This window comes from Balaenoptera musculus, chromosome 1, assembly GCF_009873245.2.
Source record: "Balaenoptera musculus isolate JJ_BM4_2016_0621 chromosome 1, mBalMus1.pri.v3, whole genome shotgun sequence".
Taxonomy (NCBI): Eukaryota; Metazoa; Chordata; class Mammalia; order Artiodactyla; family Balaenopteridae; genus Balaenoptera; species Balaenoptera musculus.
The window spans coordinates 95,487,547-95,512,283 of record NC_045785.1 but is presented as its reverse complement, the minus strand read 5'-3'; the positions used below and the strand labels follow the sequence as shown (position 1 = coordinate 95,512,283).

The following is a 24,737-nucleotide window of genomic DNA, read 5'->3' as shown; positions in this document are numbered from 1 at the left end:
AATTAAAATATTAGGACAGTGGGCAAAATTATCTCAATTCATTTAACTTGCATGACCTAGAAATTTATTTCCTCAATATACGGACATATGATATTATACATAAGTAAGCAAATAGAAATATTCTCATTTTGAAGGAGAGAACTTGTTCATTTTAAATGTATGTTATGTTTAACACCAAATTTTCTTAAAATTATAAAATGCCACTTGTAGAATAATAATTGTTCTAGGCACCGTTTTAAGCATTTTACATGGATTAATTCATTTAATATTTACAACTACCCTATGAGGTACTTCCATCCCCACTTTAACGATAAGGAAACAGAGGCACAGAGATGTCAAGTAATTTGCTCAAGAAGCCACAGTTAATAGGAGGTAAAGCTAGGATGTGAACGCAAGCAGTATGGTTCTAGACCCTATACTTTTATAGAAGTATAATAAGTAAAATATATAGAAGTCCTCAATAAAGGCTTCTAGCTTCATGCAAATTCTATGTGAGTATGCAAATTCTACCTTCCATTCGCCTTCTTTCTTGCAGTCATCAAACACTGTTGCTTTTATCTCTGCAAAGAAAAAGAGAACTATTTAGGAATCTTAATCAACAGTCAGAATAACTACTCAAAATGCCCAAGATGGCTGGGGAAATATCAACTGGAATTGCTCAGCTACATAAAAAGCATATTCACTTGTTAAACTCGAAGTAAAAATCCAGTTTGCTTTAATACGTAACCTATATGGTACATTTAAACTGTAATATATTTTTAATCTTTGAGAATAAAAATATTATTAAAAAGGCTAGGGACTTCCCTGGTGGCGCAGTGGTTAAGAATCCGCCTGCCAATGGCAGGGGACGCGGGTTCAAGCCCTGGTCTGGGAAGGTCCCACATGCCACGGAGCAACTAAGCCCTTGTGCCACAACTACTGAGCCTGCGCTCTAGAGCCCATAAGCCACAACTACTGAAGCCAGTGCACCTAAAGCTCATGCTCCTTCACAAGAGAAGCCACGGCAATGAGAAGCCCTCGCACTGCAATGAAGAGTAGCCCCAACTTGACGCAAATAGAGAAAAGCCTGCACGCAGCAGCAAAGACCCAACGCAGCCAAAAATAAATAAATTTTTTTTAAAAAGGTTAACATATTTAAAACATATTTAATTATATATTAATAAACATATTTATTATATAATTTAAACATATTTAATTATATAAACATATCTGGAAAATATTTCTGAAAGTAGTATCTGACTTGGTTTTTCCTATTTACTTAAATCCTAAGTAAACAAGATGAAAACAAGAAACTGGGACTTCCCTGGTGGTCCAGTGGTTAAGACTCTGCACTTCCACTGTAGGGGGCAAGGTTCGATCCCTGGCTGGGGAACTAAGATCCCACATGACACCGTGGCCTGGCCAAAACAAAAACAAAAAACCCACAGGAATAGCCCTAACTGGCCCATTGCTAAATTACATCTGACAATCAAAACTAGATAAGTAAGTTTCTTCCTGATTTACTACAATTTTCAAAAATGTGTCACAGCATTAGGATACAAATATTCAGAATTTATTTATAATCAGTAAATATTTATTAATGTGTTCCTTGCAATGATTTTCAAAATTAATCTAAACATATATTTTAAATTACTAAATAAAATACACATAGGCAATTCACACAAATACCTGTTATTCTACTTTGTAAGATAAAAATTTCCCACATTTAGTGTTGTATTAATTCTCAGTTAACTTTGAAAACTGTAGTAATGTAACACATAAAATACAATTAAATGTAAATTACAGTAACTCTTGTTTTTCATAAATTCTTTTTTAAAATTTATTTATTTTGTTTACTTTTATTTTTGGCTGTGTTGGGTCTTTGTTGCTGCACGTGGGCTTTCTCTAGTTGCAGCGAGCTGGGGCTACTCTTCGTTGCAGTGCGTGGGTTTCTCATTGTGTTGGCTTCTTGTTGTGAAGCACGGGCTCTAGGCACGTGGGCTTCAGTAGTTGTGGCACGCGGGCTCAGTAGTTGGGGCTCGTGGGCTGTAGAGCACAGGCTCAGTAGTTGTGGCGTATGGGCTTAGTTGCTCTGTGGCCTGTGGGATCTTCCCAGACCAGGGCTCGAACCTGTGTCCCCTGCATTGGCGGGCAGATTCTTAACCACTGCACCACCAGGGAAGCCCCATTAATTCTTGATAATGAGATACTTATATAATTCATTTAAACTTTTCTATTTCTTAATTTATATTTAAGTTAATGCTTTTGGAAATTTACCAACAAGTTTTTGGCACCATGTTAAAAAATGACATGTCCAAGCAGAGGGTATATTTAATAAGGGTTACTGATACTCATCATAAAAATTGTGATCTGAAAGGTTTTATTGTGATTGAGAAGGTGTGAAAGTGTTAAGATATATTGAGGCTTATATATGTTTGCTGGGAAGATTATGATGTTATATAAGATTTATGGCAAAAGCCTGAAGTATTTAACCATAATTTAAGCCTAAAGCAGTGGATTCTGGTATTCTACAGGCAAAGAGGAAGGATTTTCTCAAGTAGCACTGAGGCACTGAAACATTATGGTACTTCCCTTTCTAAGCTTGCTTTATTCCTGTATACCTAAAACAAGCTGAAAATCAAAGACATCTTGCTAATTTTTGCCGAATTTATGTCTTTTTCTTAAGAAATGAATGCTCATGGAATTTATGATGGAACAGACTGAACAGCTCCCTAGCCGAACTCATTCCAGTCTATACCACCTTAGAAACTGCACTGTCATATATGGCAGAAACTAGTCACATGTGGCTACTGAGCACTTGAAATGTGGTTAGCCCGAAATGGGATGTCCTGCAAGTATAAAATACACACCAGATTTCAAAGACTTAGTACAAAAGGAAATTTAAAATATCATTTTGTATGTTGATTACATGTTTCAATGATAACATTTTGGATAGATCAGGTTAAACAAAGTATATTTTAAAAATTAATTTCATGTTTCTTTTTACCTTTTTTTTTTGATTTGGCTATCAGAAAACTTTAAGTAACATATGTGGCTTGCTGTTATTTCTAACTAGAATCTGAGGATACCTTAGAATCTGAGGATACCAAGCCAGTCAGTGTTAGCATCTCAAAAATAAATGATAAAGAGATAACTAGTTTTGTGGACAGAGATTAGGGGCATACATGAAAAGTGATGTGGTTACAGGTAAAATGTGTTTGGAGGAGTCAAAGGAAATCACATCAACTAATATTACAGAACTAAAAAGGTATTTCCTCTAATTATTAATGAGAATTATTTAACCTTATAATCCATTTCTCTTGCACCCTAAATATGGATACATCCCAAGATTCAATTCTCTTACTTTTGCTCTGCTTGCTCTATACTCTTCCTCAGAGACCATACTCATCATCAAAGTTTCCTCTAACAGATCTGCCCTTTAATTTTTCCCCCAACTTTATTGAGATATAATTAACATATAACATTTTGTAACTTTAAGGTATACAATGTGTTGATCTGATACACATATACTGCAATATAATTACCTCTGTAGTGTTAGTTTACACCTCCATCACCTCACATAATTACCATTTCTTTTTTGGGGTGAGAACATTTAAGATCTACTCTCTTAGCAACTTGCAATTATATAGTACAGTACTGTTATCTATAATCACGATGTTGTGCATTAGATCCCCAGAACTTACTCATCTTCTAACTGGAAGTTTGTACTCTTTGACCAACTTCTCCCTATTTCCCCCTAACCCACAGGAATCCTTCAATTTTCCACAAATCCTCATCTCTCCTTGGACTTCTTTCCATTACACAATACAGGTTTAAGCACCTATGTGCCTCAAATTGAGATTAAGTGCCCTAAAAACTGCTCTAGACTTCTCCATTTCTATGAGTTTTATTGTCATCTTCTTAGTCATAGTCTTCGGCTATTTCCTCTTTCCTCCATTTCTAATCATTAGGCTGTACTGACTGTTCATTCTGGTGACTGCCGCTGTCACCAGCATTGCCTTGATTCTCATCATCTCTCATTGAACTACTGCAATAATCTCCTGTCTGGATTTCCTGCTTTCTAACTCCAACCCCTTTACCTTTTCCAATCCATTTTTCACACTGTTGTCAGAGTCATCTTCCTGAGGCACAGCCCTGTTACATCAATACCCACCTCAAAATTCCCTCAAATGCTCACTGTTATCTACAGAATAAAATCTAGACTCTTACTATTCAACATCCTCCATCAACTGGCCTCCACCTAATCGCTAAATTAATCTTCCACCAGTCCAGATGGCACCCAATTAATGACCTATTAATACCAATTACTCTATCTTTGCTCCTTCTGTTTCTCCTATATATAAAAGGAAATGTATTTAAAACTGTAACACGAAAGAGGATGTGAAAACACTGAAAGGAAAAATAAAAGGAGAACTAACAAAGTAGTGTATAGCATCAGCAATGCCAAGGTATACTTGCACAACTATCTTTAATCACAGAGAAACTAATAAACCTGATAAAAATGCAAGAAAAACTGATTTGCCTGGAAAACAGGAAATGAACAGGTAAGAATCTTTATAAAGGTAATCCCAGGGGCCTGGGACAGAGGTAAAAGTAATACTCATTACTAGTCGAATAAAAACAGATTGACCTGCGCTTCCCTGGTAGCGCAGTGGTTAAGAATCTACTTGCCAATGCAGGGGACACATGTTTGAGCCCTGGTCCGGGAAGATTCCACATGCCACAGAGCAACTAAGCCCGTGCGCCACAACTACTGAGCCTGCACTCTAGACCCCACGCGAGCCACAACTACTGAAGCCCGCACGCCTAGAGCCTGTGCTCCGCAACAAGAGAAGACACCGCAATAAGAAGCCTGAGCACTGCAAAGAAGAGTAGCCTCCACTCGCCACAACTAGAGAAAGCCTGCACACAGCAACAAACACCCAACTCAGCCAAAAATAAAAATAAATAAAATAAATAAATTAAAAACAAAAAACAAAAAACAGATTGACCTGTTCATGGGAAAGACCACTTAGGGCTTTCAAGGTTTATTGTTTAAAAATTTTATGAAACGGACTTCCCTGGTGGTCCAGTGGTTAAAACTTTGCCTTCCAATGCAGGGGGTGTGGGGTCGATCCCTGGTTGAGGAGCTAAGATCCCACATGCCTCGTGCCAAAAAACCAAAAAACATAAAACAGAAGCAATATTGTAACAAATTCAATAAAGACTTTAAAAAAAATGGTCCACATCAAAAAAATCTTAAAAAAAAAATTTATGAAACAATATGAACAATATGAAAACTGAAGACTAGTATAAGACCACCTAAATATATACAAAGGCAAATATTAAAGCAATTATTTCTAGGTAGAAATTTAGTAAATTCTATATTTATTCTTCAAGCAAATACTTTACAATTAAAAGTCTGAAGGGGGACTTCCCTGGTGGTCCAGTGGTTAAGAATCCACGCTCCCAATGCAGGGGGCCCGGGTTCCATCTCTGGTCAGGGAACTAGATCCCACATGCCGCAACTAAAAAAGATCCCGCATGTGGCAACAAAGACCCCGAGTACCGCAACCAAGACCCGGCGCAGCCAAATAAATAAATATTTTTTTAAAAACCAACAAACAGCCTGAAGTGTTCCTCTCTTAAACATAAGGGTGTAAAGGTAAAAAGCCACCACTATAAAATTGCTTGATGGCAATGTAAGTCAGAACAGTAGTTACTCTGGGGGAAAGGGTGGAATTTGGCCTTAGAAGAGTTATGGGGTGCTTGGAAACATTCCATACCTCAATCTAGGTGGTAGTTACATGAATAAAAATTTATCCATCTGGGACTTCCCTGGTGGCGCAGTGGTTAAGAACCTGCCTGCCAATGCAGGGGACACGGGTTCGAGCCCTGGTCCAGGAAGATCCCACATGCCGTGGAGCAACTAAGCCCGAGTGCCACAACTACTGAGCCTGTGCTCTAGAGCCCGTGAGCCACAACTACTGAAGCCTGCGCGCCTAGAGCCTGTGCTCCGTAACAAGAGAAGCCACTGCAATGAGAAGCCCGCACACCACAACAAAGAGTAGCCGCTACTCGCCACAACTAGAGAAAGCCCACGCACAGCAACGAAGACCCAATGCAGCCAAAAATAAATAAGGACTAATAGCTAACTAATAAGGACCTACTGTATAGCACAGGGAACTCTACTCAATACTCTGTAATGACCTATATGGGAAAAGAATCTAAAAAAAAAAAAGTGTATATACATATATGTATAACTGATTCACTTTGCTGTATGCCTGAAACTAACACAGTATTGTAAATCAACTATACCCCAATAAAAAAAAAATTAAAAAAAAATTTATCCATCTGCACATTTAGCATTAGTGCACTTTACGCTAGCATTATACTTAATGAAAACTTTAGGAACAAGAAAATGACTTCCTTTCAGCACTGTTCTAGTAAGTCCCCAAAATGCTGATGACTGCTGTTTGAGAAGGAGGAAAAAAAACCTTTCAGCTTTAGTAGCTCACCACTGCTACAGCATGTCTGAACAATTTAGCTCCAACCTACATTTTAGTCTTCATCCCCCTATTTCTTGCAACAAATACTCTGTACTCAAACAAAAGGAATTATTCCCTCTTCCATAAACAATCACATACTTTCACATCTTTGGGTCTTGGCTCAGATTTCCCTGTCTGGCAAAATCCTACTACCTTTCACTGTTACCTCCTATTTGGAGTCTTCCCTGATCCACTCGCAGAGAGGAAATAATTCCTTTTTCTTCTCTTCTCCCATGAAACTTCTTCATGCTGCTAATATAGCACTTAGTACCTATGTACCTGTCTCCTCCCACTGAACTGTAAACTCCAGGAGGTCAAGGAGTATGCACCTAGAATAATGGGCAGCACAGGGTAGTCAATAAATACTGATTTAAAAGAATACATGACTCTGCAAATATCCAAAAAGTAAAAGAGAGAATTTGCTCAACAAGATAAAGAAGTGACCAGAATGAAAAAAGACATAAAACAAAGATAATTGATTAAAACAAAAAACAAAAATATATTTTATACATGCCTATATTTGCATAAATAAGTTCTCAAGGAATTTATAAGAAACCTGAGTGGTTGTCTCTGGAAAAGGAGTCTGGGGTCTCGGTAGGGATGAAGATTAATTTTATTTTACAATCTTTTCTGTTATCAAAATTTTTTGCCACATCAAGGTATTTAACATGATTAAAATTGTTAATTACAAAGATTTCGAAGGAGGAGGAAAAAGTTATGTTAATGTTAACTGTTTAAAAAAAGGAAGTCACAAAATGACAAATAATAAAAAATATATCTGAAGCTATATAAGGTCTAGAAGAAAAATGTGAAAAAAACCCAAAAAGCTTATGATTTAATGTGTAAAGAATTGGCTCAGATAAATACATTCTGATTACTTTTATTTGTAATTTTACTAGGTTCATTTTCTCTAACATTTCCTCTAAAATATACAAGGTGAATTACAGACATTAGACTATTGCTTATAGACAAGAAAGAAAATAGGCTATACTGAATAAGGAAAAAACGTCATAGGTGGCTTCAACTTGCTTTATGGTCGATTTAATTATTATCATTTTGCTGTGTGTTTTTCAAATAAAGTTCATCAAATTTTTATTTAAAATCTTTTATCAGTGATATTTTTATTACCATTCTCCCCCTGTAGCAAAAAGTGGCAAATGAGCAATACCAAGCACTAGAAACTTTTACTGATTTTAAGTACGGGAATTAGTTTTGTAAATAAATGTAGCCCTTTGCATTCAAATATTAAATTTTTAAAAGGGGTTTTAATGTGGTCCCTAAAGGCTGATTCCTTCTCATGTTTTAAAAGGGGTTTTAATGTGGTCCCTAAAGGCTGATTCCTTCTCATGTTTGTGGTCCTAAAGGCTGATTCCTTCTCATGTTTTAGGTCTCAGCTCAAATGTCACCTACACAGAGAAACGTTTTCCTGATCCACCTACCTGACCAGTCCCTTTCTATATACAGATATCACAGACTGAAATAATCAAGTTTATTCTTTGTTACATACTTATTTCTATTATTCCCCACTTGAATGCAAGATTCAAGAAGGCTGGGAACTTGTCTGCCTTCTATTGCTGTATTCCCATAGGAATTCAATAATATTTATTGAATAATGGGGGAAAATTACAAAACTGATCTACTGTTTTCTTTTCCCCACTGCTTACTTTTCACAAGCATTATTATCCATTGCATTCTGCCAGGGCCTGTTTGGAACTTAAAGCTCTAGAAGAGGGCTTCCCTGGTGGTGCAGTGGTTAAGAATCCGCCTGCCAATGCAGGGGACACAGGTTTGAGCCCTGGTCTGGAAAGATCCCACATGCCGCGGAGCAACTAGACCCGTGTATCACAACTACTGAGCTCATGCACCACAACTACTGAAGCCCATGCGCCTAGAGCCCGCGTTCCGCAGCAAGAGAAGCCACTGCAACGAGAAGCCCTCGCATGGCAACCAAGAGTAGCCCCCGCTCACTACAACTAGAGAAAGCCCACACACAGCAACGAAGACCCAACGCAGCCAAAAATAAAATAAATTAAAAAAAAAAAAACCACGAATCTACTTTCTACTAATCTCTATAGATTTGCCTATTCTGGACATTTAATATGAATGGAGTCATACACTATGTGGTTCTTTACAACTGGCTTCTTTTCATTTGGCATAATGTTTCCAAGGATCATCAATACTGTAGCATGTTTCAGTACTTCCTTCTTCTTTATTGCCCAATAATATCCCATTGTATGGACATAACCACATGTTATTTATCCATTAACCAGTCCATGGACATTTGGGTTGTTTTTGACTTTTTGTCTGTTAAGAATTATGCAGCTATGATAATAGATGTATCAGCTTTAATATCTGTTAAAGAGATAATAATTCTTATTGTTTTGATATTTGTAAAGAATAGTGCCTGGCACAGAAGTTATGTTAAAAAAACATTAATTCCCTTCTCCCTACTTTACAGGTAAATTGAAGGTTAAGTTATTTATCTTTCTAACCTGACCTAACTATACTACCTTCACCCTAGCAAAACCTTTTCCCAGTCAAATATATGATTCTCCTACCTCTGAGGAGATTCCTCCATCATTTCTTTCAGACTTTGTCATCTTTTGCTAACAGAACTCAGAGGCTCCCACTTCTCTTTCTCTCTCATTAAACTAAGTATTGAATGAATATCATCTTATCTTTTAGTTATGTCCTATTTCCACAAAAATTCGAAGAACTATTTTTTTTTAATCTGTATAACACTTCCTTCCATTCAGTGTCCCCTCTTCTTTATCTTACACTCTATGTGGGTATCCTGGTGCTACCTCAAGTTAACAGCACAAGACGGAAATTTTGTTGCCTGTAAACGCTCCCTCTTGCCTAGTTTCCATGCTATCAATACCGAGGTTACTATCATTAACCTTTTTTTTCTGATAAATGCTGATGTTAAGGACGATCTTGGAAATTATACAACACAATTCATTACCCATTTTCATATAAATGTATTTAAATGCCACTGTGATTTTAAAACATTACCAAACCTTAAAAGGGACCCATGTAAATTCTGAAAAACAAAATGCTAACCTTATAATTATCCAATTAAAAAAATACTTTCATAATTTTTTTTCCCCTTCTATTTATACCCTTGTTTTTAGTATGTTAAGCAGTATGCCAGTTACCGATTTGGAGTTTTAATTTTACACCGGAACTCTGTGACTCCCATAATTTTGTTAACTCAGTCACTATTTCTGTTCCTTGCTCAACAAGCTGGAGCCAGAAATACTAATTAGATGTTACCTCTTTTCCACTACTAGACCGTAATTACTTTGAGCCCAGCAATGCCAAACAATGATGGTTCTTCCTGTTTGGCGGTTTCATTCCTTCTCTAAGCTGGCAGACCTAGATTTGGAGTGATATTTATGAAAGTCGTAGATGATACAGCAGAATGGCAGAATATCAGTAACCAATAAGTATTATAGTACAGTCCTAGCAGAAAGGAGTGGCTCCGAGAGTGAAAGGAAGAGGTGAAGGTGCAGATTTGCCCCGAGATTTAATCATTCCGATGGTCCCTTCTCAAGAACTCTTTAGAAAGTGGGTTCTTCTAGAAGGGAAGAAGGGTCTGTTTAACAGTGAGGTTTTCTTTTTGTTTTTTTAAAGGACAAGCATTGTAAAGTACGGTTAGTAAAACTCTCGCTGACACTAAGACGAATAAGCAGAGTAAGCAGTCTTGGAAAACTCAAGTGTGGGGAGAAGGGGAGGGGCGGGATAGAGAAACACAGCGCTCAGACTGTCTCGCGTGGAGAGACATCGCCGACTGGCGGGGGCCCCGGCGGCCAGCGCGGCGCGAGGATCCGCGCAGGGGCCGCCGGCGGAAAAGCGGGGCCCGGGGCCGCTCACGCAGGGCGGGGTTTCGGGGCCAGAGCCCGGCCGAGCCCAGCCCAGAGGATGCCGGACGCCTGCGAGAAGGCCGCGTCCCACACCCCGCCCATCGTTGGTGCTGCCAGAACGAGGGCTGGGAAGGAAAGCAAGAAGAAGTGCTAACATGGACGTGGGAGCCAAAGCAACGAGTGCCCGTGGCGGCTCCCCAAGAGACTGCTGGTCTGGGGCAGGAAAGCAAGGCCCGGCGCCGCGGCCTCCTGGCCTTCCCTCTCTCAGCCCCTGCCCCACCGCACTCACTCTGCCACACGATGCTCTTCAGCCCCCGGTCCGTCACCGGCGGCGCCATCTTCCCAAACACCGCTGAGGACCAGCCACTGCCTCCTACTCGCCAACCCACCTCAGCTGTTAGAGGGGGTTCGGGCGGGCCCCGCCCGTCGCTGAGGAGAAGGCCCCGCCCACACTCACGGGCCGCGCCCTCCGGTGACGTCACGGGCGTCCGTAAGGGGATTCCCGCCCACCCCTGGACTGAGGCTGCGCAGTGCGGGTGGAATCTCCTTGGGCAGTTGCGCGCCCTCTAGCGGTAGGCTGTCAACCGAATTTCGACGTCCTGGGACGTCAGAAAGCGAAAGCGTACCGATGGATTTTGAGCTAATACCATTTTAAGAAATCCCGAATTCACGCATACGATTCATGAAAAAGGAAGGATCCTTCGCTTTACAAAAGAGTTCTTCACTTTGCGAAGCGGCTTGTAATAGACTCTTCACTCAGTCAGCTACCGAATAGAAAATTTAGCCTCCCAAAAGTTTATTTTATTCATTTTTCAAGGACATAATCATTGTATAGAACTATGAGGTGCCGTCCACTGTGCCCAGAACTCTGCAGGCCTTTCAGGAAAGTCAAAGAAAGGAGACCCACTAATGAAGAATTTAAAATCTAATTAGCTCAATTCCTGGCATGCCGAAGGATGTCAAAAACTGGTCGAAGTAGCGAATGCCTTAATGGTGACAATACACATAAATGAACCAATAAAATAATCATTATTCAACAAACATAAATTCATGTGGGAGGGGCTATCAGTGCTTTAGGATTTAAAAGAAGGGAATTATTGCTGATTCACAAAGGAGGTGATTGGAGCTCAGACTTAGAAAGTTTAGGCAGAGATCTATTTCCTGAGATGCTTCTTTTGAGACTTGAAATCAAAGCAATCATAGGGGAATTCCCGGGCGGTCCAGTGGTTAGGACTCCCTGCTTTCACTGCCGAGGGAGTGGGTTCAATCCCTGGTCCGGGAACTAAGATGCCGCAAGCTGCGTGATAAAACGAAAACAAGTAGTCAATCATGAATTAAAAGAGTTTAGTTGCTGAGAACCCCTCCCCCCAACTGTAACATAACCATCGTATACTGGTGGAAAGTAGACTTTCCCACACCCATTTGCAAAGAATCAATGGTTCAAGTCGGTCACATAGGGAACTGCAAATGGTTAGTCACTACTAGTAATAACAATGGCTAACATTTACTGAGGGCTTACTATATGCCAGGCACCACGCTAAGTGGATTCTCTCATTGATCCTCAAAGCAACCCTTACAGACAAGGAACCTAAGGCTTAGTGAAGTTAAGTAACTTGCCAAGGATGCACAGCTAGTGGTGCAGTGGGAACGAGAAATCAGGCTTGAGCTACACAGAAAGCAATAGGGCAGTCTGTGGGATAACTGGCAATTTTTGCTTTTTAGCTTTTTAGGAGAGAGAAGGAGAATGAAGAATAAAAACAGCCATAAAATGGGTTCAAGCAAAACCTATGGCATGAATGGTTTTTCCATGCAAGTCTTGTATGGGCCAAGCTGGAGCTCTGGCCTCTTTCAAACATATTTTGAATGGACTTAGGTGGTCAGAATTTTAAACAAATGCACATATTACATTCCTCTCCCTTTTCAATTTTAAATCAGATTCTGCTTAGTGTACCCGGGTTGAGGCCCCAGGGATAGGAAAAAGACAAAGTACAGACTCACCCTTCTAAAATGGAGCTCTTTGCCCTAGAGGGTCAAACCAAGACAGAAGAGTGATGTGGGTGGAAGTGCCGCCATCCTCTACCCTTGAGGAGAATGACCAGGTGCCATGGGATAACATAGAAAGGCCCTTCTGGGTTGGAAGTTTGACTTGGGTCACATGGGGTATAGCTATGACTCATGCCCCTGAAGGCCAGATTCCAAGGTGGCAGTGTGAAATAGTGGAGCAAATGTGGGTGTTAGCAGCATATAGACATGGGTCCACAAACCCTGGCTTTGCCTCTAATTAGTAGTGTGACTTGAAACACTCCAGTGTCATTGCATTTATTTGTTGAATATGAGTATAATATCTCAAACTTCATAGCAACCCAACAAGATGATAATCTTTATTGCCATTTTACATATGTGAAAACAGATTCAGAGAAGTTAAATCACGTAAGACCTTAAGATGGCTCCAAAACCATTTCCCTTTCCGTTGTACCACATTGCCTAACCTCACTTGCTCCCCTAGTTTCACATAACCTCCCTGAGCTGTCTCTCTAGTCTCCTTTAGTTGGTTTGCCTAAACAGATTGAACAAGGAATTTGAATTCCCTAAACACGACACAGCAGAATGGAAGGTAAAATCCACCAACGCTGGTCAGAGATGAAAAATCTGCTTTGCATAATTTGTAGAGCTGATAAACAGCTGCAATGATTGAGGGCTGAATGTAAAAGCTCTTGAGTTAGGGCAGATCACTCTCTCACCATCCTATTCCCAGGTCTTCTTCTCTAATAATTTATCACTTAATCATGATAACCCAGAGAAATATTTTCCATAAAAATATCATGGATTAGCAGGTCTGATCAATGGCCCCCTGATAATTTGTGTTTCAACTGGTTAGCTGTGAGAACATGGATGAATTCCTTGACCTTTCTGGGTCTCATTTTTGTTATATGTATAAAGGAATAATATTATTATCTAGCTCACAGGGTTGTTATGAGAATGAAATGAGTATGTGAAAAGCACTTAGAAGCATGTAGTATGTGCTACATCCATGTTTTGATTTTATGTTCACCCAGTGGGGACCACATTGTCTTCTGTGGAATTCTGACCAAAGCAGCCCAGACTTAGATGCCTAGCTAAGTAGGCAGGCCATTTCATTTTCTGTGTTCTGGTATTTATAGGGTATGAGTGTACTGGTCCCAACCCCCTTGTGTCCTAGAACCAGGGATCCTGGCCTTCCATTTGGCCTTTGCCCTCGGCTCTTTGGCTGTTCCAGTCAGCCATGGACACAACTCTTTTCAGAGGGCGCACCCTGCCAGCAACCGGGCTCAGCACGCAGTCTCACATGGGGCTCTGAACCACAGCCCAGAACGCTGCCTCAGTTCATGGTTGCCCTCACAGGGCATGGACCCACTCTGAACCCTCCAGATCTTCTCACCAATCTTTCCTCACATGCCACAGCCCTCTATCTTCTGTTAAGTTAATTAAACAAGGAGGCCATTAGACTGAGGTCGTTCTCATACCGTAGCTGCCTTCGTAAGCAAACAAAAACCTAAATCTGTAAGGGTCTCGAGGTTAAGAAGTCAAAATCTAAGGACAACCAATCACAAACAGCCAACTAGGGTTTCCCAAATAAGGCAACCACTGTAGCTATATTGCTATTGGCCATAGCTTTAGAGCCAATCAAATAATATCCTTGCTTTGCTTCTGCCTCTTCTCAATAAAAACCCCACCACCACCAACCCCTGCCCCCAGCACCTGTCAGTGGAGCGCTCCTAACCATTTCTGTTTTGGTGCTGCTGAATTTGAATCAATTTCTCCTCAAATAAACTCTTAAAATTTTTAATATGCCTCAGTTTATCTTTTAACACGTCTCAGCTTCCCATCACTGAAATGTTGCTTCAAGGAAGAACTCACCAAGGCAAGCCTTTTAAGGTTCCCAAACCTGGCTGCATGTCAGAATCACTTGGTGAGTTTGTTAAAAATATAGATTCCCAGGCCTGGTCCCAAACCTGCTGGGTTAGAAACTCCAGGGGTGGTACCCGGAAATCTATATTAAGTAATGGGTTCCCCAATTGATGTCGATACACCTAGCCCGACTCCTGTTCAGACACTGGTATTTAGGAACAAAAGTGAACTAAAACTTGGCCTTCCTCTGTGTGTGCTCTGTGACACAGCAAATTCCATTTTTCGGGATCTGTGTCTTTGTCTATGTCCTTTTCAAGTGCAGTTGCTCTGGGGAGTATCTCTCATCAGTCTTACACAGAAAGGGAAAGCAGACGTAGAAAAGGAAGTTTGCTGCTCCCTCCTAGTGTACCTCAAGCCTAATTCCACGCTCCAGTTCCCTCTGGGCAGAGTTTTATGGCTGTTCCTAACAACAGACGTTCTTAGTTCCACAGCCATGCTTCTGGGGAGTAAACACTTTAGTTACGTGTGTGTTACACAAGTCCTACTCGCACTATCTTTTAATAGGGTTACTGGCATTTGAAGGACAAAATTTTTTTAGGTACAACAGATTTATATTATATATCATTGCCTTTTCTCTCCAAAGATTCAAAAAAAAAAAAGCAGTTAGAGTGTAAGCGGGGGATACAGCCAGCAAGACTGATGGTCCTTCCCTATGTCACTCTGCCACCGTCTGAGGCTCCGGTCCTGGCTGTCCCTCCATCTGAAATCTTTGCTCATTCCAAAACATGACCACAGTCCTTCCAGCAACAGGCCAACAGCTCTGCTTTCCCAGACACACACACAGAGGTCTCATCACACGATGCTTTGGCTTGGTGGAGGCTGCAAGTGGCTCAGCTTCCTCCTAACTTGAGCTGAGGGTGTTTGTTGCTACAGGTGGCCCTGGCAGCTGCTGCTATCCAACCTCGGCCAAAGTCCTGGTGGAGGTTCGTCTTGGGTGAGCGCTGTCTATGTGTGGTGGCTTGATTTCGACTTCTCTGGGAGTGGACGTGTCCAACTCTTGAATGGCTAGATCACCGCACGGCAAGTGCTGGGGTCGATGAAATGCTTATGAAGTGGGTGTGCTGAAGTCTGTAGTATGTCTGGATGTGAAATCTCAAAGAATTTCTGCTAAGCAGAACCTTCACATTTCCAGGACTTTCCCAGTGTGCTGGCTCACTCTGGCAGCCTTCCAGAGGACTTTCTGGATTCATTTCTCTACTGAGTCCTCTCCGCAGCCGATCTTGAACTCCTGTGCAGGTGAGGACACACCTTCCTGCAGGAAGTGGAGCTAGAGTGGTTCTTCTAAAGGCCAAAAGGGCTTGTCCTATCCTAGAGGCATTTTGTACTCTAATAGATCTTTTCCATCTCTAATCACACTAACAATTGAGGAAACTCTGCAAAAGATATGGGAAGAATTTTTTTAAAGCAAAGCAAAAAAAAAAAACTTTGCCTTTGAATCATATACCATTTCAATTTAAATTACTCACTAGTCAAGTCTCTGCTTTTATCCATGATTCACTATGTCACTCCGCATTTCTCTTCCCTCTGTAAATCACTGAAAAGGCAAAGAAGGGAAGAAGTGAAATGCATTAAATTTGCAGACATTTTCTTAAATTAAAAAGCCCTTAAATGTCTCTGACGTTCAGATTACCATTTTGATTTGAAATGCTATTTTTGCAGCACTTCACAGAAAATAAACAGAAAATTAAGAGAATCTGAACTGTTCAAAGGGCAAGAAGAAACTGACCAGCAGGTTCTAACTAAGCAGGGTGTTCTCTCTCCTGCTTGATGAAATGAATCCTCCCCAAGAGTCTCTTTGAGCTCAGATTACTGACCCAGGACAAAGAACTTTCCTCTCCACCCCCAGTCCTTTTATTAATTGAGCTTACTTTGGGCCTGTCATTGTGTCCTACAATTTATATCTCCTTTAATCTTCATAACATCTTATGAGGAGTTTTTTCCAATTTTCAGATGAGGAAACCTATACTTAGAATTGAAGCAAGTTGCCTCAGGGTAAGGGATAGTGGCCAAATTTGAACCCAGATCTCTCTCTTAAAAAAAATCCATTCATGCTGTTGAAAAGCTTTAGGATAATACAAGAGTCAAGCAAGACCAAAAGTCCTAGACAAAAAGATTCCCAAGGCTTCCCTTAGCATATCTGGAGGCCCCATGTCAGCCAGGGACCTCATCTGACTAGTCCTGTGTACAGAGAGGAGAAATGCTGAAATTGGAAGCAATTTAGAATCTCTCCCTTAATACAGTGAATTCTGTATGATGTAGAGGCCCCCAAATACTCGTTTTTTGAGAGTCTTGCAGGATTTCTACAAGAATCTCCTTAAAGAGGGGGTCAGATCTCTTCAGGTTGAAGACTGAAATCTTGCTAAGGAAGGGAGAAGCAACGATCAGAGCCAGCCCAGAGGGACAGAGGAAGGGGAGAGTAGTGACCTAGAGCAGTGTTTCTCAAACTTGGAGAGTCAGAATCACCTGGGAACCTGACAGAAACACGAAGGCCCAGGTCTTACCCACGTCAGCAGGCCTAGTTCTCTACATCCTTTATTAGCTCTCCAAGAGATTCTGATGCACACCAGAGTTTGAACACTACTGTCTAAGCAGTGATCCTCGAACTTGAACATGCATGTGAATCATCTGGGGATTTAGGAAATCTGGGTGGGGCCTAAGATTGTACGTTTTGAACAAGCGTTCTGGTGATGCTGATGAACAGCAAGGTTTAAGAGTAATGGTTTTCAAGCATTTTTTTAAAAAAAGTATTGCGACTCTTTCTCTAACAAAATCTTAGGGAAGGGACTTCCCTGGCGGTCCAGTGGTTAGGACTCCGTGCTCCCAATGCAGGGGGCACTGGTTCAGTCCCTGGTTGGGGAACTAAGATCCTGCATGCAGCATGGCGTGGCCAAAAACAACAACAAAACAAAATCTTAGGGAAGACCAGAATACAATACACCACTCCTCACCTCTTACGGGCCCCCAAGACACTTCTACTACCCCTCTGTGGCTCAGGGGAAACACTGATTTAAAATGGCCATAATACTGGAAATAGTTTCCAAGAATGCAGACCCAGGCCCACGTACATTTCACTGAAGACCAGGGCTTATGGTCATTAGTACTTTGGGAGTTTTTTAAAGTAATTTTTTATAATTTAGAACTTTCCTCACAGTTTTTTTTTTTTAACATCTTTATTGGAGTATAATTGCTTTACAGTGTTGTGTTAGTTTCTGCTGTATAACAAAGTGAAATCAAAAAGAGCAAAACAAAAACCGTATGCTAACACAGTTTGTTTTTAATAAGCCAGGTCTGTTTCCCTGTAGTCACTGGAAACAGAAACTCTTTAAAAATTAATAGGGATTATTCTTATTTCAGACCTGCAGGTGGGGCAAGAATTAGAAAGCATGTGTCCTGCTGTGCTCAGAGAAGTAGTAGACTGGGAGAGGAAATAGAGAACAGGCAGTGCAGAGAAGCATGTGTCCTGCCAGTGGAAGGAACTGTCGGAGGGGAGCTGGCCCAGGCTGGGAGGCTGTCTGGTGGGCTTTACTGGTAGGAAGGCTTCATTTCCACTCACACTCTCTGAAGTCAGCCATGTCTGATTGTGTGTATGTGTATGTGTGTTTACGTGTCCCGTCTGTACTTTGGGGTTGATAATATTCCCTGGGGGTTTTCCCACGACCCCAAATCAAGCAGGCCTTCCTCGTGAAGCAGTACATGCTACTTATTGGGTCAGCACACACAGCTCTGTGTGGTCACCTCCGCGGCCCCAGCCAAGAGTAGCCTCTGTGGGGCACCCTGAATAGCCTAGACAGGATCAGCCGTGAGCACACCTGAGTGGCAGTGAGGGTTATCTTTACTCCAGCTGCCCTTTCAACACCCCTTTTCCTCTGCTGGCCATGTCCACCCATGCAAACTGGAAGCAGACATCCTAGCTCTCTGCAGGCTGTTAACAGATTCCAACAGCTGACTACTAAAAGTGAGGTCAGGGGCTTCCCTGGTGGCGCAGCGCTTAAGAATCCGCCTGCCAATGCAGGGGACACGGGTTCGAGCCCTGGTCTGGGAAGATCCCACATGCCGCGGAGCAACTAAGCCCGTGCGCCACAACTACTGAGCCTGTGCTCTAGAGCCCGTGAGCCACAACTACTGAGCCCACGTGCCACAGCTACTGAAGCCCGGGCGCCTAGAGCCTGTGTTCCGCAACAAGAGAAGCCACCGCAATGAGAAGCCCGCACACCGCAACAAAGAGTAGCCCCCGCTCACCACAACTAGAGAAAGCCCGTGTGCAGCAACAAAGACCCAACGCAGCCAAAAATTAATTAATTAATTAATTAAAAAAAAAAAGAGTGAGGTCAGACCAGCAGTATCGGCGTCACCAGCATCACCCGGACCTTGTTCGTAGTGCAAAGTCTCAGATCTTTCCTACACCTACCAAATCAGAATCTGGTTTTAACAAGGCCCCAGGTGATTCGGATGCACAATAAGGTTTGAGAAGGTCTGCTCTAAAGCAGCAGTTCTCAGCCTTGGCTACACTACACTTTAGAATCACCCAAAGAGCTCTTAGAAACCCTGATGCCCAGACTTTACCCCAAACCAATTAAATCAGATTTTCTGGGGATAGAGCCCAGGCATCAATTACTCTTAAGCTCTCAAAGTGACTCAGTGTATAGCAGGGTTGGAAACCACTCTCTGAAGTGAGGGATGAAGCGGCTGCCTCTCTGAAACATATTTACATTTTCCTGTGGGACCCCGGAAGACTGAAAAAATTTCAGAATCCAAAGGAGTTCATCTCCACTGGTGGAATCTGAGGGGAGACAATCTAATAGGGGAGAAAATGTTATGGGAGAGGAGAGCAAGGACCCCTCACATCACAGAAAGAAAGCGTTTGCCTTTCTAATTGAAGTCAGCTTTTTTTTTTTAATATCAAGGGCTGCATGAGCCTTTGTTGTTGGTGTTGTTGTTCTTAAATTTATTTTGGCTGCACCAGGTCTTAGTTGCGGCACACAGGATCTTTGTTGCGGCATGCGGACTTAGTTGCAGCATGCACGTGGGATCTAGTTCCCCCACCAGGGATCAAACCTGGGCCCCCTGCATTGGGAGTGCAGAGTCTTACCCACTGAGCCACCAGGGAAGTCCCTAAAGAGTCAGCTTTGATCCTGACTTAAGTCACCTTAAAGAGCAACAAAAAAATTCCTTTCTACTGTATCCATGAGAAAAATGACTTACCCATTCCAAGTGTACTTCCAGAGCAGGTTACTGTAATAAATAAAAACACAAGTATTTAAAATACATTTATTGATGTATTTGAGATGGTGAAGACATAATTTAAGAAAGAATAATAGGAAAGTGAACCAAAGAATGAATAAGAATCAGCTTAGGGGATAAGAGAAGGAGATACCTGTTAACAGTATGAACTTGGACAAATTACTTGACTTTTCTGTACCTCAGTTTATTTGTTAAGTGGTAAGAATAAGAATGCCAGCCTCGGACTTCCCTGGTGGCGCAGTGGTTAAGAATCTGCCTGCCAGTGCAGGGGACATGGGTTCGAGCCCTGGTCCGGGAAAATCCCACATGCTGCGGAGCAACTAAGCCCGTGCGCCACAACTACTGAGCCTGTGCTCTAGAGCCCACGAGCCACAGCTACTGAAGCCCGTGCACCTAGAGCCCATGCTCCGCAACAAGACAAGCCACCGTAATGAGAAGCCTGTGTACCGCAACAAAGAGTAGCCCCCGCTTGCCGCAACTAGAGAAAGCCCACACACAGCAACGAAGACCCAATGCAGCCAAAAAAAAAAAAAAAATGTCAACCTCATAGGGTTGTTATAAGGGTCAACTGAGTTAATACATGTAAAGCCCTTAGAATAGTGTCTGGCACACAGCACTCAATAAATATTAGTCATTATTATCATTTACAGTATCATCCTAATTATAGGATTAAGGCAGCATTGATATTGGAGAAAAAACACACACACACATACACACACGCACACCAAAAAACAAAACCAAAAACTTCCCCCAGATGCATGGTTTTTACTAGGGAGACAGAGCAAAGGTAGATTCCTTAACTTGAGTCTAGACACCCAACCCTTACTAAAGTGAAATGGCTACAGGCTTGAGATAACACCCCACCAAAGGTATTAGAGTTCCAACTAACAAACCATCAGAGGAATGACTCTCTAAGTTTTGAATTGTGAGTATGAAGTAGGAGAAAGAACAAAGACTTCCATCACTCACTTATTGGCTGTATAATCATAGACAAACACATACACTCTTTTATGCATTCTTTTTTAAATTTAAAATGTATTGGGCAACACTTACATGCAAAGTACTGAGAGTCCAAGAGATTACCATTTAGCAGAAATAACACACATTCAACTCACAGTAATATGGTGTGGTGAAGATAAGAGTGAGGTGGAGTCATAAAGGAGGGAGACGAACTCAGACTATGAGAATTGGAGAAGACTTCAGAGAGGAGGGGGAGTTTGGGTTCCCTTGGTTGAGGTGGGGTGGAAATCCAGGCAAAGAGAGGAGTGCTGCATTACCTCAGAAACATGATGTGCCATGGTATGTGTGTGTGGCAAGGGCAGATGTGTGTGAATTGTTCCATGTGACTAGACTAGAGAATGGAGTCTTCTCAGGAGAGATGTTGCAGAATGAACCTAGAATTGTACTGTCCAATACAGTAGCCACTCACCACATGTAGCTATGAGCATTCCAAATGTGGCTACTCTGAACTGATATGCTGTATTAAATAAATGCACACAAGATTTTGAAGACTTAGTATAGAAAAAAATATATAAAATTTTTATATTGATTCCATGTTGAAAAGTAGAATATTTTGGATATATTGGATTAAAATTAACTAAAGTATACTATTAAATTAATTGCACCTATTTCTTTTTACCTTTTTAACATGGCTACTAGAAAATTTAAATTTTTTAAACTTGCATTAAATTTCTATTGGATAGTGCAGGTGTAGAAAGACAGATGCGGGACAGATTGTAAGGGACCTTAAATGGCATGCTCAGAGGATTGAATTTTATTCTATGGGGCAATAGAACATTTCTGAGGATTTTGAAGCATGAAAGAAAGACAGTTGGGTCAGTGTCCTAGAATGACAACTCTGGCAAGCGGGCAGGAGGACAGGACTGGTGTAGTAGTATAGGGGAGAGGTAGTAAGACCCTGAAATACTGAAGTAGCTATAAGAATGAAGAGAAGAAGTTGGATTTAGAAGATGGTTTAGAAACCATCATGGAGTGAACAGGACAGGGCTGGGAGACTACTAAAACATGGAGAGTGAAGGAGAGGGAAGCTGACTCCTGGGTTTTCAGCTTGAGTACTTGAAACAAGGATGACAGAAGATCAAAAACTGCAGAAGATCAGAAATTCCTTTTGGCCTTGAGGAGTTGAAATGCCTGGGTCATATCTCTAAGTAGAGATAACATATTTGCATATGGATTTAGAGGTTAGAAGAAGAGAAGGGTTGTAGGTAGAGATTTGGGAGCCTCTGAGTCTCAGTTTGCTCATTTATATATTGGAGATAATAAAATCTGTTGAACCTACCTCATAGAGTTATTTTGAGCATTCAGTGAAATATTGAATATGAAAATGCTTGATAAATTTCAAAACATTATGCAAATATAGTGAAGTATTGTTGTTGACCTGTAGGCTCTTCTTCCTAAGAGCTCATCCTCAGCCCAACAACCTATTCCTGGCCCTTCCCATAGGGCCATGCTTTGGGCCAGCTTGTCCTCTGGACAAGATAATGAAAAAGCAAGAAATCAGAGCATGACAACCAAGGACAGCAAGAACACCCCCTGAAGAGGACCAGGCCTGGTTCCATCACCAGGAGCCATCTTGAACCTTCTTGTCACCAACCCATAATTGGAAATTTTAGATCCTGGTTATTAGTAAAGTTTCTGAGCCAATATTTATTCCTCTTCTTGTGTTCACGTGCAAAGTTCTAGGGCTTCATCATCTCTTCATTTTATTTTATTTTAGAAATATATGAAAAATACATGACTATGCCCTGGGCAAGGTAGCAGAACGCGTTGGAATACAGAGCAGGAGAATTCCTAATGTTTTTCTGCCAGCTCTGGTGAGATGGCAGTGGCTGACATTCGTGTGTTTTGTGATCACAGACTGTCTGCCCACTCATATTTCCAAACCTAGCTTATGATTTATAAATTTGTTTTTTTCTGGTCCTCCAACTCTCCCTCAGTCATAAGTCTGAATCTGTGCAAATAAAGGTTCAAGTCTCTTATTACAAACATTCAGGTTGTTTGTCATTATCTCTAACACTATGTTACAAACCTATCCCCAAATCTCAAGCAGAAAATCATTTTAAATCTGCTTTACTGTTTAAGCAGCAAGCATCTGGTCCTTTTTCTGAAGGAGAAAAGAGAGAGAGGGATGAGAGGAGTGTCTCCAAATCAAGTAATAATAAAGCATCACAATTCCAAGGAAGCTTGGGGTCCCCAGTAGCCAGAATCTGCCTGCAGGATGTACAAAATGCCATGCCCTCTTTGACCTTCCTACATAGCAAATAAGTGTGATTGTTCTGAGTCTTAATTCACAGATTGAGTTGAGGGCTAGTTTTAAATAAAGGGTCATAATTTGCCCTACCTGAATATATTTTTTTTGGACAGAAAGTAAGCTTCAGTCCTGTCTCAGCAACTGGGGAGACCATCACGGTATATACATCCCCGCAGGGTATCTCGGTGATATCACAGAAACTGAGGCCAGCGCTTGGGGCACACGTGAAAATGCCTTTGGAACCATAGAGGTCAGTGCTGTAATTGGCGGAGCCCCTGGAGGCCTGCCAGTAGATCCGGATGCCATTAGGGCCCAGCCTATATAATTTCACCTCCAAAGGGCAGCAGGAACCTGAAGGATAAAACAAACAGAAACAAACACATCACTATTCCACCATCACCACAAACCTGGCCTTTGTTACTACAGGGAAACAACATAAGTAGCCTACTCAATAATAAATGATTAGAGCAAGATTTGAGGGAGTATTCAAGTTCCTTCTGTGGTGGGTTACATGATTAGAAATCCATGTGTGAGGGTGAGGTGGGGCATGAGTTTTTAATAGAGAACAATGGTGAGGCCAAAAGTCCACGCTTGGCAGATATGTATTGTATATGACTCAAACTTTATGAGTCAAATGCACAGAATTCTTGTCAAGATCCCTCATAATGCCCTATTTTCATATGATTTTAGTGGGATTCAATTTAAATATAATTAAGTGCATTCAGCATTAACTGAAAAGACCTATTTTGCTGAGCTGAGTAGCATGACGCCTGTCGCTGGTCCACTCTTCACCAATGCTAGCTGACTGGGTACTTTTCCTTTCTCCTTTCTTGAATACCTTGAGCAGGCCACATATTAGGTGTCAAATGGTGGATTCCTCAGTAACTAAAATAAAAATGTTATTGTATAATAATAAAAAAAAATTCAGTTACAGATAGACTTCTTTGATTTATTCTTTAAAAAAAAAAAAAGGTTTTTTAGGTGTGAAGGTAAGCAATGGGCCATATTTCCAGAACTGGATATCAAGGTGAGAAATTAGGCAGCAAACCTAATGAAAGCTAATGGGCCAAAAGGAATGATAATCCAGCTTATGTATGTGTAGCACATTTTAAATGCTTTCATATCATGATCATTCCTATTTCTCTTACCAATGAGGAAACGGAATCAGAGAATAAGGTAACACAGTGCAGCTTAAGAAGCCAGGTCTTTAAACTCCTAGTTGAAGACTCACTCTACTACCTTTGGGATGCCAAAATTATATTTCAACTCTCCCACCCCATGCCTCGGGGAAGATACAGCTAACTGGTCATCATACTGTCTCCCATTAAGCCTGAGAAGCATCCTCAGAAGATTTTTTCAAAACAGTTCTCCAAGCAGCCACTTCAGTGGACTAGAATTACACCAGAGAAATCTTATTTGCTAACCCTGTACCACTCCCTACTTCTCCCACTATTTCCTAGTGGCTTGGTCTTTGTGAAGAACAAGATGCAATACTGTGCTCTGTTAACCTGTTGAAATAAGAAACCATAGAAGAAGCTGGAGTGGTTTAGAAGAGTGAGGTAGTAGCATAATAATAATAAGAAAGAAAAATTCAAGCCAAATAGAATGTGTGATCTAAATGCTTTCTGAAAACTCTGCCAGACTGAGTTACTCTGTGCTACAGGTAGCTGGGTCATATAAAAACCTATCCTTCCTTCAGAAAAAGTATACCTGAACCTTGCTACCAGGGGAGTTAATTCACCAACTACTAACAGAAGCCTCTGAACCTTTGAGGTCCTAAGTCAAGAGGAAAACTGTAAACATTTTAGAAAGTAATCTGAACTTACCATGCAAGCTCGGTGGAGATGCAGCATCTTTTAAAATGAGATGGAAAGGTTATGTCTG

General features: G+C 41.2%; 2 protein-coding genes across 2 annotated transcripts in view; both read right to left on the bottom strand.

Annotated features, from left to right (window-relative positions):
* The window catches only part of STXBP3 (syntaxin binding protein 3), a 55,401-nt gene extending 44,568 nt beyond the window's left edge, over window positions 1-10,833 (bottom strand). Inside the window, exons 1-2 of the mRNA XM_036861311.1 lie at window positions 10,683-10,833; window positions 511-560 (exon numbers count right to left, since the gene is read on the bottom strand). Coding sequence (XP_036717206.1) covers window positions 511-560; window positions 10,683-10,731 — 99 coding nt within the window. The 5' untranslated portion in view covers window positions 10,732-10,833. The remainder of the gene's footprint in view (window positions 1-510; window positions 561-10,682) is intronic.
* A 3,641-nt stretch (window positions 10,834-14,474) lies between these two features.
* Window positions 14,475-24,737, bottom strand: part of FNDC7 (fibronectin type III domain containing 7) — a 29,134-nt gene continuing 18,871 nt past the window's right edge. The window contains exons 12-15 of the mRNA XM_036854047.1: window positions 22,944-23,204; window positions 19,544-19,573; window positions 15,808-15,875; window positions 14,475-15,714 (exon numbers count right to left, since the gene is read on the bottom strand). Of these exons, the coding sequence (XP_036709942.1) occupies window positions 15,844-15,875; window positions 19,544-19,573; window positions 22,944-23,204 (323 nt within the window). The 3' untranslated portion in view covers window positions 14,475-15,714; window positions 15,808-15,843. The remainder of the gene's footprint in view (window positions 15,715-15,807; window positions 15,876-19,543; window positions 19,574-22,943; window positions 23,205-24,737) is intronic.